Source organism: Moschus berezovskii, chromosome 9 (assembly GCF_049115385.1).
Source record: "Moschus berezovskii isolate FMDL1 chromosome 9, NW_MosBer_1.0, whole genome shotgun sequence".
NCBI lineage: Eukaryota > Metazoa > Chordata > Mammalia > Artiodactyla > Moschidae > Moschus > Moschus berezovskii.
The window spans coordinates 47,250,384-47,269,528 of record NC_142468.1 but is presented as its reverse complement, the minus strand read 5'-3'; the positions used below and the strand labels follow the sequence as shown (position 1 = coordinate 47,269,528).

The following is a 19,145-nucleotide window of genomic DNA, read 5'->3' as shown; positions in this document are numbered from 1 at the left end:
TGGGTTGCCATTGCCTTCTCCAAACTCTACTACTTACCAAGGTTATATTTGTATTCTGTTGTATTATAAGCATCTTTTAGAGATACTAGTACATATACTGAGTGTTATGCAGTGACACAGCCTGAGGATTTGAAAAGACAACTTTCCATTGTTTTTCCCCCAGCAAAATTAATATTTTTAAATGCATGGCTGCACTATATATGCCTGACATAAGAGGCAGTCAGTGCCAATGGATTGCCTATATTTTCTATGTCTGCTGTGAGTAGATGTGTGAGGAGAGTAATGGTTGCTACTGATTATATTATAATACAGTGGTAAAGCACATTATTATCATCCATACATGACTTCAATTCAATTTCAATAAATTCTCTAGTGCATACACTAACATGCCATTTTGATGTCAGTCAAATAAAAATAAATCACATTCAGAGTACCCAAGCCTAATGATACAAAATATGGTAACTCAGACCTTTTATTCCTTGCATCCTTCTTAATGTTGACAAAGAATCAGAAAATGAAGGCATAGTCTAGATAATTTGATTTCCTTATTTTCCATTTCCTACCTAGGAGATGAAAGAGCTCTGACACTTGACTAACCATCTGAGAAAAGCATTTTCCCTTGAGACAGAGACAGCCATCAGCTGGGAATTTGAGACTGCCTGCCAATCGTTTTCTCCATGCTGATGGTGTCTTTTTAGGTTCAGCCTATGGAAAGGTTGCTGCTCTTACAAATTCCAGTGGTAGTGCCATTTGACAGTTTCTTCTCCCACTGATTTTAGAGAAAAATATTTTGGTATTTTTCCTTATGGATAACTGTAGACTTTGTTCTGGTTTAAATTGCCCTATGCTGTGAATCCTTCAGTTCATATATAAATCATGTTCATCTCTAGTCTCAAATGGTAGCATGAGGCTCTTTTGATTGAAGGGTCTCTTGTTTTCCTGACCTTCTTCTAAATTTTCAAATGCAAGCTGGGAAGTATACTACAAACTCCTCTTAGAATTCTCCCTTTACCGACTGTCCTTCAATTTATCAATATATGGGAGGGAATCCATTTGTTTTCTTCTTTGGAATCTATTCCTGCTTTCAATTTCTTGAAATTCTGAACAGTAAAATTTCTGAACAGTAAAAATGCACAGGGTTTTGTCCTTGTGAAAAAAAGTCAAATGATTTTTAGAAAATCTACACTGCATGAATAGTGTAAAAGTTAATTCTATAATTTCTTAGAGCTATTCCATCACCTGTACATCCTTTCAGTGACGAAGGGGTCCTTTCAAATAAAATGTTACTGAGTCCCTTTGTCTTCAATAGTTATCTCTATGGTTTAATGTATAAAGTTGAAATTGAGCTTGCTGATTTGACCAGTTTATTTCCGATTTCCGGCATTAAGAAATTTTCTTTACCAAATTATCAGTTCAGTTCAGTTCAGTCGCTCAGTCGTGTCCGACTCTTTGCGACCCCGTGAATCACAGCACACCAGGCCTCCCTGTCCATCACCAACTCCCAGAGTTCACTCAAACTCATGTCCATCGAGTCGGTGATGCCATCCAGCCATCTCATTCTCTGTCGTCCCCGTCTCCTCCCATCCCCAGTCCCTCCTAGCATCAGACTCTTTTTCCAGTGAGCCAACTCATCGCATGAGGTGGCCAAAGTATTGGAGTTTCAGCTTTAGCATCAGTCCTTCCAATGAACACCCAGGATTGATCTCCTTTAGAATGGACTGGTTGGATCTCCTTGCAGTCCAAGGGACTCTCAAGAGTCTTCTCCAGCACCACAGTTCAAAAGCATCAATTCTTCGGTGATCAGCTTTCTTCACAGTCCAACTCTCACATCCATACATGACCACGGGTAAAACCATAGCCTTGACTAGATGGACCTTGGTTGGCAAAGTAATGTCTCTGCTTTTTAATATGCTATCTAAGTTGGTCATAACTTTCCTTCCAAGGAGTAAGTGTCTTTTAATTTCCTGGCTGCAATCAGCATCTGCAGTGATTTTGGAGCCCCCAAAAATAAAGTCTGACACTGTTTCCACTGTTTCCCCATGGGAATACCAGACCACCTGACTTGCCTCTTGAGAAACCTGTATGCAGGTCAGGAAACAACAGTTAGAACTGGACATGGAACAACAGACTGGTTCCAAATAGGAAAAGGAGTACGTCAAGGTTGTATATTGTCACCTTGCTTATTTAACTTATATGCAGAGTACATCATGAGGAATGCTGAGCTGGAAGAAGCACAAGCTGGAATCAAGATTGCTGGGAGAAATATCAATAACCTCAGGTATACAGATGATACCACCCTTATGGCAGAAAGTGAAGAGGAACTCAAAGGCCTCTTGATGAAAGTGAAAGAGGAGAGTGGAAAGGTTGGCTTGAAGCTCAACATTCAGAAAACGAAGATCATGGCATCTGGTCCCATCACTTCATGGGAAATATATGGAGAAACAGTGGAAACAGTGTCAGACTTTACCAAATTATAGGTAAATACAAAAATAATAATAAGTAATATGTCCCTGGATTATTTCCACTCTGAATTTACTCAATATTGACCAGGGACCAAAGCTGTAGAAATTATTTTGATTTGATGATAAAAAAGAAAAAAGTGCTTACTCATCTACTCACCGCTTTTCTCCTTGGAACACTCCTTGCCAAGAAAAGATACTCTAAAGGACACATAAAGAACTCCAGGCAAACTTCTCATAGGTAACTCTGAGAATGGCCTTGAAGTGTGAGGAAATGCAACAGAAATAGGAGAGAAGTTTGCATTTTTCCTGGTTCTTTCCTTTCTATTTCCAAAATTACACATTTCCTTTTTCATACTTTCCCCATCCTGCATCCAAATGTCTCTACAGTCTGTTTCAGCTGACAGTTTAAATAATTTAATCAGAGCTGGTTTTCATGCTAGGTTTGACTAAGACAAATCACTTCATGGGCTTCAGTTTTACATAAAAAAAGAATTTTAAAAAACTGGGTTCTATTGATTCCCCCTGTAAGATATTTGAGAGGAGGAGACTATTCCACAAGAACACCACATCTCTATAACCATATCCATTCAAACAACTATTGAGAACCTCTTCATGTTTGGGGTCCTGAAGCCAAGTCTTCCGAGGAGTCTAATGCCATTTCAGCCTAACTCAGTCCAGACCTAACTTCCAGACCAGGGTTTTTCCACTGCAGTTTTGCTTCTTGCAATGATTTCATGGATCCAATTAATTTAGTTTAGGATGATTCATCTTGTACTGAAGTTCATATTTGCCAAATTGTTTGAGGGGTATAACTTATTTTTTTAAAGTTTGGTTTTAAAGATTTGTTTTACACCATTGGCAAACATCTGATGGATGCTTCTATGACAAGGTGTCACCTTGTTTGTTCTCAGGAATAGCCATACTGCAGCCTCAGTTCTTGGAGAAGGAAATGGCAACCCACTCCAGTATTCTTGCCTGGAGAATCCCATGGGCGGAGGAACCTGGCAGGCTACAGTCCCTGGGGTTGCAAGAGCTGGACAAAACTTAGCAACTAAACCACTACCACCACCAGGCTCAGTTCTGGCTTCATCATCTTTCAATAGGGCCCCCTCACCCTGGCATTACAATCATCCAAGCATCTCCCTCAAGTTGCCCTGATTTCCTCTGTCCCTCAGTCAGATGAAATCACTTACAGGAAAATAGAAATTTTAACTCAGAAAGGGCCTCAAAAGCCAGTCGGACACGACTGAGTGACTGAACTGAACTGAACTCTAGTAGCCACTTACACTCTTTGTATCCTGTGCAGTGATATACTCAATGGTCAGTTGGTCTTGGATTAACTGGCAAAATATTCAGGTCACAGAACAGGAAGATGTCAAGGAAGTTGTTCAGTCCAATTCTCTCACTTTATTAGTGAAAGCACCAGAGTCCAGGTAAGTGAAATGACAAGAACAAGGTTATACTGTTAGGAACAGAAGTAGAATGAAAAACATATTTTCTGGGTCCTATTAATTAAGCTTTTGCCAGTACAACATGCCCCCCACCCCTACCCTGGGGAACTAAGAAGTTCATCTCCATAAGGAAGTTGTTGGTATTCATCTTTGCTTTTATATTTTAGTTCAGTTAAGTGGCTCAGTTGTGTCGAGCTCTTGTGACCCCATGGACTGCAGCACACCAGGCTTCCCTGTCCATTACCAATTTCTTATATTTGGGTAATAAAGAAATGAGGAATTTTATTTTACCCAATGCCTGACCTTAAGAGTTTTCCCTTCAACTACAGGTTAAATTAATTATTGCTTTTTTAATTCTTAGAAATTCTTGTTAGCAGTTTTACTCAGTAATTTCATAAATAGTTCAAGTATCTGCCTTGTATCTTGCAGTAGGCTAGATGTACTTTTCTTATTTATAGTCTTACCAAAGAAGCCTATTGCTCAAACTTCCTGGATAACTGGAAGACTTTTATATCTTAGAGGAATAAACATTGTTTTAAAAGATGCAGTAACCAATTAATACTACTTTCTCATTCCCATTTATTTTCCCTCAAATTAGACATCTAGTTTTACACCTCACTGTAGAGACTGGCTATAGACAAAAAATTTTTCCCTTAGAGAGTAAATAATTTGATCTTCTGTGTTTATGTATTATATGTATCCCAAAATATCTCATGATTAAAGCAATTCATACTAGAAAATATCACCCAGAAAATAATATCCTGTGTCAGATTATACTTGCAGAAAGATAGTAAAACACATAAGTCTAATCTTAACTCATCTTGCTGAACTTGTCCATAAAACAGTTATTTCTTAGTTATAAAGCAGCACTAGATATGTTATTTATTTCTAAGCATTTGTATATGTTTTGTTTTTTTTTTCCCCAGTCTCCAGTCTACACTGAACACAAGTAAGCCTAAAGTCTGGTGCAGGATGTAGCTATTGCTATTTAAATATAATCAGGAGATCCTATCACTTGTTTATCTCAGTAGATACTCTTTAAGTAGGGGTAATATGTACATAGCTCTTCAGCTACATATGTTTTTCTGATAAGACATCTGTCCAGAGAGAATCACTCTGTGAACTAAATTTGTGGTCTGTTCAAATGATATATTCTTTGTTTTCAACCTTAGTGTTATCACTTAAAGTCTTTTCACTGATTATCCCTCCTTCTAATTTAAAATGTGTTGCAATTTTCTTGTGACCAGTCAGGGTTGCACTACTGTTTAATTCTACTTGAACTTATTGTAGTTTTTCTTTCTTCTAAACCTACAGAAAGATTTTTAAAATTTATTCACAGTGATTCCTTAGTATTGAGAAGAGATCTAAATTATCAACAAAGGAAGTGATCAATTCTTGGCCACCACATTGAGCTGGTAGATTGTAACTCAGGTCTTTGACTTCTTTTCCACTACTCATTCCTAATTGAGCAGAGTTTTAGTCTTACCTGACCTCTGCAACTTGCGCATTATTTTTATGCATTTGAATAAGATGCAAATAAGATTTTTGTCTGAGTTTTATCTGCTGCTGCTGCTGCTGCTAATTCACTTCAGTCATGTCCGACTCTGTGTGACCCTATAGACGGCAGCCCACCAGGCTGCCCCGTCCCTGGGATTCTCCAGGCAAGAACACTGCAGTGGGTTGTCATTTCCTTCTCCAGTGCATGAAAGTGAAAAGTGAAAGTGAAGTCGCTCAGTCGTGTCCGACTCTTAGTGACCCCATGGACTGTAGCCTAGCAGGCTCCTCCGTCCATGGGATTTTCCAGGCAAGAATACTGGAGTGGGGTGCCATTGCCTTCTCCATTTATCTGCTACTACAATGGTTTATTCTACTCCATTGGCCAGCATTTCAAACTGTTATATCTTTTTGTTAATGATTTTCCTATCACTATCTCCAGTGCTTCCCCAAACTCCATATATATGCCAGACGGGATTTATTTTTCAATCACTTATAAGTCATCATATTGAAAACATTATTTGCATTATAAATTTTATTCACACTGTGATTGATATGGATTTTTAACAAAGGCTCTGTATATACTACAGTACTGGCCCAGCATGCAAGAATCAGCTACTGTTTGTGGAGATGATGGAGATTTTTCCCAGTGGTCATTCTCTCACTATGAATGGAGAGGATGTTTCTTGAAGTTGTTTGTTGCCTTGACCTAGCCATCTTTAAATTTTAATGAATATTTGCATTTCTGAAAATGATGAGAAAAGGCAGGAAGAAATTTTTACACATTAACTGAAACCAAAACAGAGAGTAGAGAGAGGTAAAGGAGCATACCATAGTGGCTCAGACAGTGAAGAATTTGCCTTCAATGCAGGAGAAGTGGATTCGATCCCTGGGTTGGGAAGATACCTTGGAGAAGGAAATGGCTACCCACTCCAGTATTCTTGCCTGGAGAATCCATGGACAGTGGAGTTACAATCTATGGAGTCAAAAAGAGTTGTATATGACTGAGCGACTAACACTTTGATTTTTCAAAAGAGCATAACCACTGCTGACCCTGTCACCATATTTGTTTCAGTAAATTCTTCTATAGAGTCCTTGTCATAAAATTTTCTGTGCTTTTTCATTATATGTTCTTAAGTGTAATTTAAAAACTACTTATTTTGTATTGTCTACAGTTGAACCATTTATTCTTTAGGAATTTCTTTAATACTAATAATTAAGGACACCATAGTCAAAGGCATCTTTACCAAGTACATGGACTTTCTCCCCTATCTAGCTTCCAAAGGTACTACAAAAATATTTAGAACACCAGCCTTGTAGTTGTCAATATTTTGAGGTGTGTGATGAGTAAATGGAACACCTTACATCTTTCAGTGGTAGAGCTGTCAAGGAGTGTTTATCTTTTTTGCCTCTCACCCCCCAAATGTAGACTATTTCAGAATGCATTACAGAGGAAATAAACAGTTGATTTTAAGTTAAGGATCAGCCTAGCAATCATTTGCACTATATTGATGTCAAAAGTACCTCTCTGCCAAGCTCTAAAATGCATCTTCAAAAACTACTGAAAATATCCAAGAACTTTAGTGATGAGCTACAAATGGACTTTAGTATTGATAAGTAAAAGTCAATATGTATAGTGAAAGGACAACTTACTGTGATAAATGGGCCCACCATCGTAAAGATCAAATTATCGACTATCTACGGCAAAGAAAAACCTGTCTATAGCTAACTTCTACAGGTGAGAGGAATTCGCCATAACAGCAATTCAGGGAAAGCTCAAAGCAACATATAAGGAGAATTCATTAAAAATACATACAAAAGTAGGCAGCAATACTCTGTTAAATATATCTGTGACACCAGGCTACTATATTTCTTTGGGCAGGCTTGAGTTCGCATCTGTTCCATTTTGCAGAGAACAAGCTCCTTTTGGGCTACTCATATTACTTCTCAATGAGATTTCATTCAAATTTCACTTCCTAACACACCCTATTGCAGGAGAATTACCTCTACATTCCTTAAAAACTATGTTACTCTTGGAATATTGTCTCTAATGCTCCTATTAGTTAGTTTCTATTATAACTCAACTATATCACAAGTTGTATGTGGGCACCTTAGAAATGCCTCATTTTTCATCCCCTCACATGATCTAGCACAGAGTCTACCCTGCGCCTGATAGTCACCAGATCAATATTTTTTTATTTCATCATTTTTGAAATTATTCATTAGAGAAGCCTAGGCCACACATCATGTCAGAGTTAAATGATGAAATGTCACATATCACAAGAAACACCCAAAAGAATAATTGCAAACACTGGCCTATCAAAAAAAAAAAAAAGTGGAATGGCAGTAATTAACCTCTCCAATGTCTATTGTTCCCAATTGACAGAATGTAAGAATTTCTTCCACAGTGAATTTAACCGGATACTGTATAAGCTACCCAGTAAAAACTAAAAGGCAAATCTTGTACCATCTCTCAAATTTGGAAGCAAAAGTGCAATTAAGCCAAACATCTAATGAACAACCCTTTCTACTCTACTACTCTACTCTACTCCCCCACAACACAAACAACACCCTCCAAAATCTTTCTGGAGACAAAAATACCTGCAAAGGTACCTTATAGTGTGAGTTTAATAAAGTTCATGCAGCTGAAACTACTGATACATCTAACTTTCCTGTTTTCTTGAAAGATCTGGAATGTCAGTTCATCCTGGGACTACTTTATTGACACTAAATCTCGTGGTAGGCATGGACTTTGTTGTTCTAATACCGTGCTGTCTTCAGCTCTTTGAGGCCCATGTATCTAGAAGAGCGTTTGGAGAAATGACTAGAGAAATGAATAGATGCAAGTTTTAGATGAAAGAATAATGTGTGGGATGACAAGTATGATATGTTTGCCCAAGTAAACACAGATGCTGCTTCATTTCCTGTCAGTTGTATGGTTAATTCCCTATCACAAATACCAACAGAAGTATCTCAGAAAATTAATAAGGTATATCAATATAAAAAAAATCAAGAAAGTAGGCCAGAAATTTTTGACCAATGTAATAGTATTCTGCAACTTTGATGCATTTAATTATTCCAATTAAACATTTCAAAAAATCTATGGATTCAAAAGTAAACTGTAAGTATGATCTAAACTGAGGAAAATTAAAAGCAGTGACACCAAAATAACTACTTAGGCCATACATACTACTTAGCTCTCCTTCCAAGTCATGGACTAACCCAACACCACTTTGTAAATATACATCCTTCATCTCAAGTGGGCGTAAACAAGAATCTGAACAGATCAAGCTGAAGATAAAGCATATATACTCTTGAATCAGGAGGACATCCAGTATGGTACCTCTGCTTCATTCATTTGTTTATCTATTTACTCATCACACAAATCCTTATGAATACTTTCCATAGCCCAGGGCATACACAGGTGAATAAAACAGGCATGGTACCTACTTCCATGTTTGTTTGTTTTCAGAGAACTCAAAATGAAAAGTTGTGCACATTTATTCAAAATCAGAATTTTGTATAGTTTTTCTCATATTTTATTCCCAAATAAAAAGTGAATTCTTAATTCTGTGCTTGCCCTTCCACACAACAAAGCGGCATTATTGGTATTCTGAGAGGGTGAGTGAAACTGGAGAGGATATTTAGAACAGAATCACGTTACTGGTCTCCTTTAAATGTGTGTATATGGGTTTCAGGTTATAAGCACCACTGCTATGCACAGTTCATGAAAACAAGACAGGAGTCTGGGAGGTGTGAGCTCTCCTAAGGCTACTTTGGCCCTCAGGCAGCCCTCTGCATCACTTATTGAATGTGTGAAGTAACACAAGCTCTAGTCTCTGCATTTGCTCCCTCATCTCCTAAGGGAGGCTTACAAACAGCAGCCAGCCCACTGCCCTGGGCCAACAGATTATTTCTTATTAAATATCTATGCTAAATATATATATAAACATATTATGCCATAAATATATATTTCTTCTATTACATTTATGGCTCATAAATAATCTGTTGTGTGCGTTATCAGGAAGAAATCTGTGATAGACAAAAGTCCATACTGTTTGACTTTAGATAAGTATGACATAATTTATATTATTTAAGACTTGCTTTGTTTTGTAATTCAGAGTGTCTTCATGAAGACCACATCTACTTTTCCTGATTAAGTGATTCCTTGAACAAATACAATAGGGAAATATGTTACTTATAGAAAAATGTGGAAACTTAAGCCTTTGCTTCTCTAACAGAGCTAGTAGTTGTAATGTGTTTATAGGAAATTTTATATTCCTATTTTTGCTTTTGTTTCTGTGCATAATTCCTACTCAGAAAATATCTCATTGTAGTTGTGTGAAGACCTACCATTCAAAAGACCACCTCTCCTTATTATCGTTAGCAATGAATTTATCCTATCTTTTAAAATTTATTTTTATAGGTATTTCTTATTTGTGTTTGGAACCATCATTTTTAATTTGATGAAAGAAAACCAAAATGCATGAAAAGTGTTCATCCACTATTTGTGTGACAAAAAGAACCACTGCACCAGGACAGACCTGGTCCTGTTGCTGTTAATTGACTGTACTCTTTTAGATTTATACATTAAAAATATGCTTTCTGTTTTGAAGGGATCACTTTGTTACTTTGTAGCTTTTAAGCTGATGCCATGGACTTATTTTTCTTCTAAGATAAAGTCTCATCTACAGATTTTTCAACTATTACATGTCTGCCAATACATACTTAGAGGCTACATTTTATTTCAATTTATTATTTGTGTTTATGTAATGTGTCCCTGGAAATATCTGTGGAAATGAAAGGAAATGTTTAATGGTGTTTATTACTACTTTCTCATCGTCCTCTTTCTCTTTCTTTGCTCTCTCTTTTTTTAATAGCTCCAGTCAGTTCGGTCAAGCATGACAGCAACTCAAACTCGGCAAACTTCCAAGACACTGAGGACATGCCTGACAGATGTGTCTTGGAAGAGTCTGAGAGTCCAGGTGAAAGCCATTTAAAAATAGTCAAGTATAAATGATAAATTTGACACAGCTTTGGGGTCCTTGGAAGGGGCTGGGGGGAGAGGACATTGTAATGCTGTTTTCTTTTAGCAGCTGCACTGTCAAATTAATGGTCACCTCCAGGGGTCACAGTGTGGAGCTGTTATCTTTTCCTCTTTCATCAAGAATTCAGTTGCAGGAAGTACAAAGGCTTTATGACTGAGAAGGGAAGCTGACACTATTAGTTCATTATCATCAATTTTAGGCTAAACTGGTTAATAGAGGCAGAGGTTGGAAACTGGAGAAATAGCAACATTTTAAATATTTCAAATAATGGGATCAAGAGGAAGTGGAGAATTAGGGAGAAAAGAGAAAACATTCAATAAAATTTACCCTCTGTCCAGGTTACTGATTGTATTTTCTTTGTAGAAAGAATAGACAGAAATGTACTGGAAGGATATGTCCAAGAAAACTTAAGCATGAGTTTTTCCTTCTGTTTTGTTTTGAAGCCTGCCTAGTCTTAACAAAAAATTAATTATGAGGGAACTTATGAGAGTTGAAAGACAATTCCTGGCTCACTACAAGACCATTAAATTCTAGAAGATGCCTTATTATCATGAGCAAAAGAGTTAACTATCTTCCTTCCCTGAACGTTTTTCTTTCCTGTTTTCTCTGGCTGCTGTGTACCCTCTACCCTCTCGCATCTTTGTGTGCTGATCCATGTATCAGATTTTTGATTCATCCTCTCTGTGGTCTGTCAGCTTAGTTAAGAGATTTCCAAATCTTGTAGCCTTCGCTGACAGGGGGCAGCTGCAAACAGTCCCCTGATCCTTCCCCGAGGAGAGCTACTGAGATTTAATTTTCAGTGAAAGGTGCAGCCTGCAATCTATGTCAGGTCCCCTAAGTCATCTTGGAACCCCAGTTGGCCCAGTGGCAATGGCTTGTATTTCAGTCCCCTCCACTACACCAAGATTCCTCAAAAGACGAACTGCTTCTGTGTGTCTGTTCTCAGCCACACTTCTGCCTCAGCATCCATGGGACTGAGAAATGGCGTCTTAAGCAACGACAGAAATTTTTCATCAGCACAACAGCCCCACCCACTGCCATATTGATGTGTTCCACGTGAAAAGAGAGAGTAGTGGTAGTATTTTTAAATTACTTTTAGTTCTGACTAAAATTGTCTGATTTTGACTAGGTTTTTAAACTGTGTTAATCAACAGTTTGCTATCAATCACCTTATCAGGCAATTAAATCCATGAGTGAAGTTTTTACTGAAGTGTTCATTGTTTTTAAATCAGCTTTATGCTGTTTTAAAAGTAGAATAAATTCCGGTCATCCCTCAGTATGAGTGTGATTGTGGTGATATTCAAATATAGCACAGTCTATCTGATTGGCATAAACAAAAGGATATATCAAAAAAGAAAGATCAATTAGAAAAAAGAAGTGTTGATAAAGAATTTTAACTTAAAAAGTGAGTACCATTCTATACATTGGACATCATTAAACTGGTAATAAAGAATGAATTACTCTGGCTTTTTCTTCTGTCCATTCCTGCATTTTAAGACATCTAGCCTTATAGGCCTAGAAACCTCTGGAGAGTTCACTACTGGTCTCACTGCCTTCCACTGAGAATTTGTGGCTTGGTTGTCATGGAGACATCGTATTTCTCCAAGAATTGCTCATATTGATCCGTGGCCGGGCGTAAATGGCCAAGCGAGTGTGAGGAATAAAGGGGGCTGGGCAGTCCTATAAAATGACCAGGGCTTGTGGGGTGGAAATAAGCTCATGGCAAACACTTAGGTAAAAAGAAAGAAGCGGTTTTATTTTGTTTCAAGGTTTCTTTCTGCACTTTGGGCCATTGTCTTCCTTCTCTATGAACTGAAAGAAACTTGTTAGTCACTTGTCATGTCAGATCCTTGGTGCTTGTCCTGACACAGCTGTCAGCCTTGCAGCTCTGTGCAGTTCAGGGACACACAACAAAGAGGCAGTGGCATGAATTATTTATTGCTCCTTGTGTGGATAAAATTCTGTGATAAGAAATTAAGACACTTCTGACAGAGATGCTTGTTTAGTAAGAAAGATTTTGATGATAGAGTACATTTCCTTGAAGTATGAGCATTTGAGAAACAAAATTCTTAAAACTGAACATGAAAGAAGATTTGTGAAATTGGTGGCATGGTGGAACTTCCCTTGAACCATGAAAATATGACTGGCCACTTCTCACCGTCCAAAAATCAACTTCAAAATATCAAGTCATTCAAATATAGAGCTCCAAAAGTATAAACATTACTTTGGTGGTCTAGTGACCTCTATTTACCATGTATAGGTGGTGTTGCTCTGGAAACCACCTTTGTTAGAAGAAAAAAATAAAATTTGGGATCTTTAAGTGGTAAGGTTTGAGAAGATGTCCTCAAAACAGTAAAAGTGCTTCAGTAGCTAAGCTTATAACTGCATTATTATATTCATTATTTCTTGTATGGAAAGAAGCATATTTAAATCTGAATGAGCTACTCTTACCATTTTCACCTGGAATATTTTCACTTATTTAAAATTATTTTTAGAACTTTCATATATATGCAAATCCCCTAGTTACAAAGTTGGATGTGATCAGTCTTTTGCCTTTAATGGATATTGACCTTACATGTCTTTATTTATGCAATTCTAAATAACTAATATATTTATTACCTCATTTTTAATGAATATGCCAGTTGTTCAAACAGCATCCAGAAAGTGAAAACAAAATCATTTTTCTACTCAAGCACAGTTCAAGAGTATTGCATCATATATTGTTCTCTCCAAGTGAAGTCTATTCTTGGCAAATCCTCTAAAACATCATTTTACTGAAACTTAACATAGCTTTATATTGCTCTAATCAACTAGTTTGCATCTGCAGGGAGTAAGAAACTTACAGTGCAGAAAAACTAATTTTTTTAAAAATGAAGTTGAAATTTTAAAAATGTTGATAGAGCATTTAAAAATGCCAGTAATAAAAACAAATTTTTAGAATTTATATAAAACAGATTGACTTTGTGAATTATCTTTGAACAAAATGGGTTTTAACTCAGTATGTAGATTATTTTTTTGTTGACATCACTGCTTCACCAGCCGGGATGACCCATTTGTAAATGGGCTGGAGCATGCATATAGGTCACAATTTAGATGCTTGGTGGAGTGGTCATTCACCTCCTCTAGAGGGCTCTACCTTATTCATCATGCCATTGTGATCTCTTTATTGGTTCAAGTTGAATACCCAGGTGAGTGCCTGCAGTCCATTAAGGTTGGGCAAAGCAGCTTTAGACCACAGCATTCTTGTTACTCTGACCCTGCCAGTGAACCTGGAGGTCTTGTCTGATAGGTTAAAGTCTCCCTCAGCAGTGTCTTTTCTTTGGAATAATTCATTAGCAAAGAGTTTTGACTCACAGGTGAATCCCAGATTGAAGTTTCTGGCTTAGACTCTGTGAAGTCTACTGGCTTCTTCACCAGCATATATACATTCCTGGAACCTGTGGGAATAACTTTGATGTCTAGTAATAGAAGCACTGAGACAACATGTGAACTTACAGCTCCCTTTTTTGTGTTTTTAGGGCCATTAGGCTTTCTTTCTTTGGCTCTTTAAGGCCTGGTCACTTCAGAACTGAAAGATGTTATCACAAATATAATTCAGTTTAGTATTTTGTTGGCTAACTTATTAACTGTTTAATGCATAGTATATAGCCCAATCCCTGATCTCCAGAATATTTAAAAAAATGTTCTTGGCCCCTTATCTTTGTACTCATGATGATAAAAATTTAGTGTGACGTTCACAAATTTTATCCAAGTGTTAATGAGAAACCTTGAGCTTTTATCACCTTATTGGCTTGGAAAACTAAGAATTTTACTTACTGGTGCACCAGGGATAGTGCATTTATGTACAGCTTCAGCTGAAAATAATAGTGACAAGAGGGTTTGGAAGTACAAAAGAATGCATTTTCATATAAGAATTTTTATGTTATTCTGAAGTAGTTTATAATCAGTATGCATTCTGCCATTAACAGAACATTTTAGTGGTTTTTATATAGCACATTATGTGTGTAGATCTACATACATCATTGTTAATCAATATTATATTTGCATGAATCTGATGAATAAAACTAGGTTTCTTACTGTTTTGTAGAGGATACTACATTGTGAAAAGCGAAGCTTTTTTTTTATATATACTATTCTGGCTCATGAATCACCAGCAAAAATCAGGTAACAGAAAGTAGGACAGATTCAGGAGTGGAGTGTTGGAGATGGCTGATGATGATGCATGAAGCAGAAAAAATGTAGAATGTGTGAGCAGCCCATCAGTCATAGCCATCAAGAACACACTTCTTATGACTAGTGCTAAAAAAAATGTTCTAGAAGAAGTAAGAACAATTTCAGTAGTAAAAACATGTAAGCTTTATTTCTAGTTGTGTTTGACAACATCGATATTTTAAATAATTTACCAAAAGGGAAAAAGCATTAATCTAATAATTTTTAAAAGATATAAAATTCTGGGCATATATATGTAATACACATATAGTACAATATTGAATATTGTTTTAACTAAAGTAAATAATCAGCTTTTTGAGTTTTTGCCAGTAGGAATGGGAGTTACTATCATTGGTCACATTATTAATATAAATGTGTTTAGAAGTAGTTAACTGAGGTACAATGCTTTAATCAGTCAAATTAATTTAATCAAGTGATTTTTTTTAGCCTGCAGCCTGAGAAATACATTCTCTTTAAGAATTCTATAGCTCAAACCATATTTCAACTGATATTTATACCATTTTGTCCTAAAACTGCCATGGTGAGCTTCTCCAAGAACAATTCAACTGCTTGAAATTTATGGAAATTTATTAATTTCAAACTCAATTAATCTTATTGACAACTTCTGATCTTTCTCAGTGATTTAAAAAACATATTAATAAGATGTGCAATTAAATACAGTTACCTGAGGTTTGGCTTATAAGAATTTCTTTATTATATTAACATTTTATTTAGTATAGAGAAAGAAATGTAGAAATTATGAGTAATTGCTTTCTTCTTTCCTTCTTCCCTTTCTTGCTTTATATTTTTCTTCATTTCCTGCATCCTTTTATCCTCCTCTTTCTTCCACCCTTCCTTTTACCCTTCTTTCCTCCTTCCCTTTCTGCATTTCACCATATAACCCAAGATAATCTGTTTTCTTTCCAGGTAAACGAAAGCACCATTTATGGATAGAAAAGGTGTGCTCCTGCAAGCTGTGCTAATTGGAACCTCATCCGTAGGAATTGAATTTGGACAAATTAAGAAAACCCAGACATACCATTTGTTTATCACTGTATATGTAAGCTATGTTATTATTTGTCTAGTTATTACTTTTTGGTAGATTTGCCGGTACTTTGTTCAGAGTCATTACTGATCAAAAATATTCAAATTCCTCTAGTTTTAGGAAATCACTGTCTAAATCATTTTGTGATTCCAACAAGTAGAGCAGCCCACAGACACAAATTTAACACCATTTTAGATTTTTCTTCCAGTTTACAATTCCTGAATTATATAACCCCATTTGCTTTTAAACAATATAACAAATAATGCTTTTAAATTTAATGTTGCTTAAATGTACTTACTCTAAAACTTTACCAAATTTGTTTGCTTTGTTAGGGGAGGGCATTTATGTTTTAGTAGATGCTTTAATTTGAATCAATCATCCTACAGTAAATCTCATCTTTAAGCATGAAATGTTGTCAACAAAGTAGCCAATTCCATTTAGTCATCAATTAGCCCAAATAAGTGATACACAGTATAACAGAGACCAACCTTGTGCAGTCAAGTTAATTTAGACTTCTAATGACATAGAGGCTAATGTCTTTAGCTAAAGGTTGATTTTGTTTGCCATATAGATGTGAACTAGGGAAGGGGAAACTACTGATAGCACATCACAATTGATCCTTATTAAGTATAAACTCTTGTAGTTCTATTCCCAGAAAGAAGCTTGACTTTCTATTCCCAGAAAGAAGCAGGAATTTTCAAAATAAAATATGCGAAGCAATATCAACAGGAACAGACATAAAGTGCTGATCTATTAAGGCCTTCAGTGATCTATTTGCTGTGATTTATATTGTAGAATTCCTGAATTTATAGAAAATCACAAAGAAGATTATTAGTGTGCACATGAGTACAAATATTGACTAATCCATGGAAAAATGGAATTAATATGTTAAATACATGACACATATCTTTATATATCTATCTAATAGGGAAATTCTAGTCACTTCAACAAACATTTTTTGGGGCACCAGCATCAGATTCTGTGCAAGGGAGGATGCAAAGAGCAAGGTATCAGTTCAGTTCAGTTCAGTCACTCAGTCGTGTCCGACTCTTTGCGACCCCATGAATCACAGCACGCCAGGCCTCCCTGTCCATCACCAACTCCCGGAGTTCACTCAAACTCATTTCCATCAAGTCGGTGATGCCATCCAGCCAACTCATTCTCTGTCGTCCCCGTCTCCTCCCACCCCCAATCCCTCCCAGCATCACTCTTTCCCAGTGAGTCAACTCGGCGCATGAGCAAGGTATAGGGGGAGATTAAAGAATAGAACTATAAAATTGAAATAGTGTGGTACCCTGGTGGCTCAGAGGTTAAAGCGTCTACCTCCAATGCGGGAGACCCGGGTTCGATCCTTGGGTCGGGAAGATCCCCTGGAGAAGGAAATGGTAACCCACTCCAGTATTCTTGCCTGGAGAATCCCATGGACGGAGAAGCCTGGTTAGGCTACAGTCCACGGGGTAGCAAAGAGTCGGACACGACTGAGCGACGGAACTGAACCGAACCTGCCCTTAAGGACCTTACTATTAATTATTGACCTAAGTGAATATACCATAACTAGACATCAGGTGACACTGGAGAAGGAAATGGCAACCCACTCCAGTGTTCTTGCCTGGCGAATCCCAGGGACGGGGGAGCCTGGTGGGCTGCCGTCTATGGGGTCGCACAGAGTCGGACATGACTGAAGCGACTTAGCAGCAGCAGCAGCAGACTTAGCAGTAGCAGCAGCAGACATCAGGTGACTATGACTTTTTAAAGATAGATTAAAAATATGTGTTGTTGGGTTTTGTTTATTTTTGCCCTGAAAGATGATATTACTTGGAATTACTCTTGAGTTTTATTTCAGTAACATATTGTTAAATGAATAATGATGGAAAACTATCATCCTTTGAAAAAATTATATATATGTATGTACTTTCCTCACCATCTGAGAATTGTCAAAAGCCACTTAGAACAAATTTCAAAATAAAGGAAGGTAGTAAGCTAAGCAATAGAACACAGTTTCTTGCATGCTGTGTACTGGTTCTGAAAGCCATTACAAGGAGTACTCCCCAAAATATTTTTAATGATAGTAATATCAAATAAAGATATATCTTCTCAAAAGTGCAATTTTAATAGTTGTAACCATTAAATATGTTGATTAAAAATAAACTTCTTTGTTTTTATAGCTATGTTCTATTATTCTTTTTTCAAAGAAGAATAATAATAAGTTTAAACAGTTGCCACATTAAGCATTTTTTCAGGTCCAAAGAAATAAATATTGAATCCTTGATAAATGTTTTATTATGTCACTAGCTATAGGAAATTAGAAGTAGCAGAACCCTGGTATCACTAGAAGAGATTTTTAAGATTTAGTTGGTATCACATTTTATAGTTGCTAAAATTTAAAAATTCCTATCAAATGACTCATTAAAATTTCCTTTTATTTATATGAATTCTGGAAAACAAAACCATTAAATATAAAAACTTCGATTCCTAAAAATGAGAATTTTAGAGATAGACACTTAAATAACATTCCCTAATATCTATGTGCAAGTGTATCTCTGATACAGATCCACTAATCTGTTTAAAAATAATGATATTGACTTACGTTCAACATGTTTTAGGAATTTCTGTTGCAAAGAGAATTTGAAATAATAAATTGCCACACAATTAAATAGAACACTCATAGGGTACCACAGCTAGAAACTCAAAACTGACTGCCTCTTATCTAGGTGTTTATCCTTTTGTATGTCCAGTCTTAGGTAACAATGCGTAATTATATTAGCAAAAGAACCTGTTTGTATTCAGAGTCTTCCTTGTTACTGTAATAAATAAATCATTTGAAAATTACACTGAGTTTCTTTTTTGGCAATAATCTTGATGATGCTTATGGTTATATATTTTCCTCCATGGAATTCATATTTTCAAATTTGCAAGCCGGGTTCTGTTATTCATTGTGGAGTTACACACTGGCTATACTGCATAAGGAAAGAATCTAGGTTTACGAGTCAAGATTTCACTGCCATGTGTCCAGGCAGCGTGTCCCTGCTCTGCATCTCAGAGCCTCGCTTCCCCATTCATGTGGAGAACTCCCTCACAGGGCTCGTCCAGAGGCACTCTATGAGGTGGTTTATGGAAAGCAATCTGAACACTGTAAAACAGTTCAAATATATGGTAAAATTTATAGCATTATAAACAGAATGGTGGCCTCGGGGCTGAAATATTCTGTTGCTATTTTAGAAACTAAGTTAAGGCTACTTTGAACATCTCACTATTAGAAAAATGCTAGGGAATATTTAACTAAGTATTAACATTCTATCTCAAGATAGTATTTGAGGTAATTTTTACTTCCTTCCTTGTACATTTTCTTCCAGTGTTATGTATTTAAAAGCCTTTTATAATTATTCATATGAACATTTTAGAAAAGATATACTTTCTCTTCAATCTTTAGAAGGCA

General features: G+C 36.5%; 1 protein-coding gene across 1 annotated transcript in view; it reads left to right on the top strand.

The window, feature by feature from the left end:
• Window positions 1–18,444, top strand: part of WDR72 (WD repeat domain 72) — a 212,117-nt gene extending 193,673 nt beyond the window's left edge. The window contains exons 18-19 of the mRNA XM_088840294.1: window positions 10,288–10,392; window positions 15,592–18,444. Of these exons, the coding sequence (XP_088696420.1) occupies window positions 10,288–10,392; window positions 15,592–15,647 (161 nt within the window). The 3' untranslated portion in view covers window positions 15,648–18,444. The remainder of the gene's footprint in view (window positions 1–10,287; window positions 10,393–15,591) is intronic.
• The last annotated feature ends 701 nt before the right edge of the window (window positions 18,445–19,145 follow it).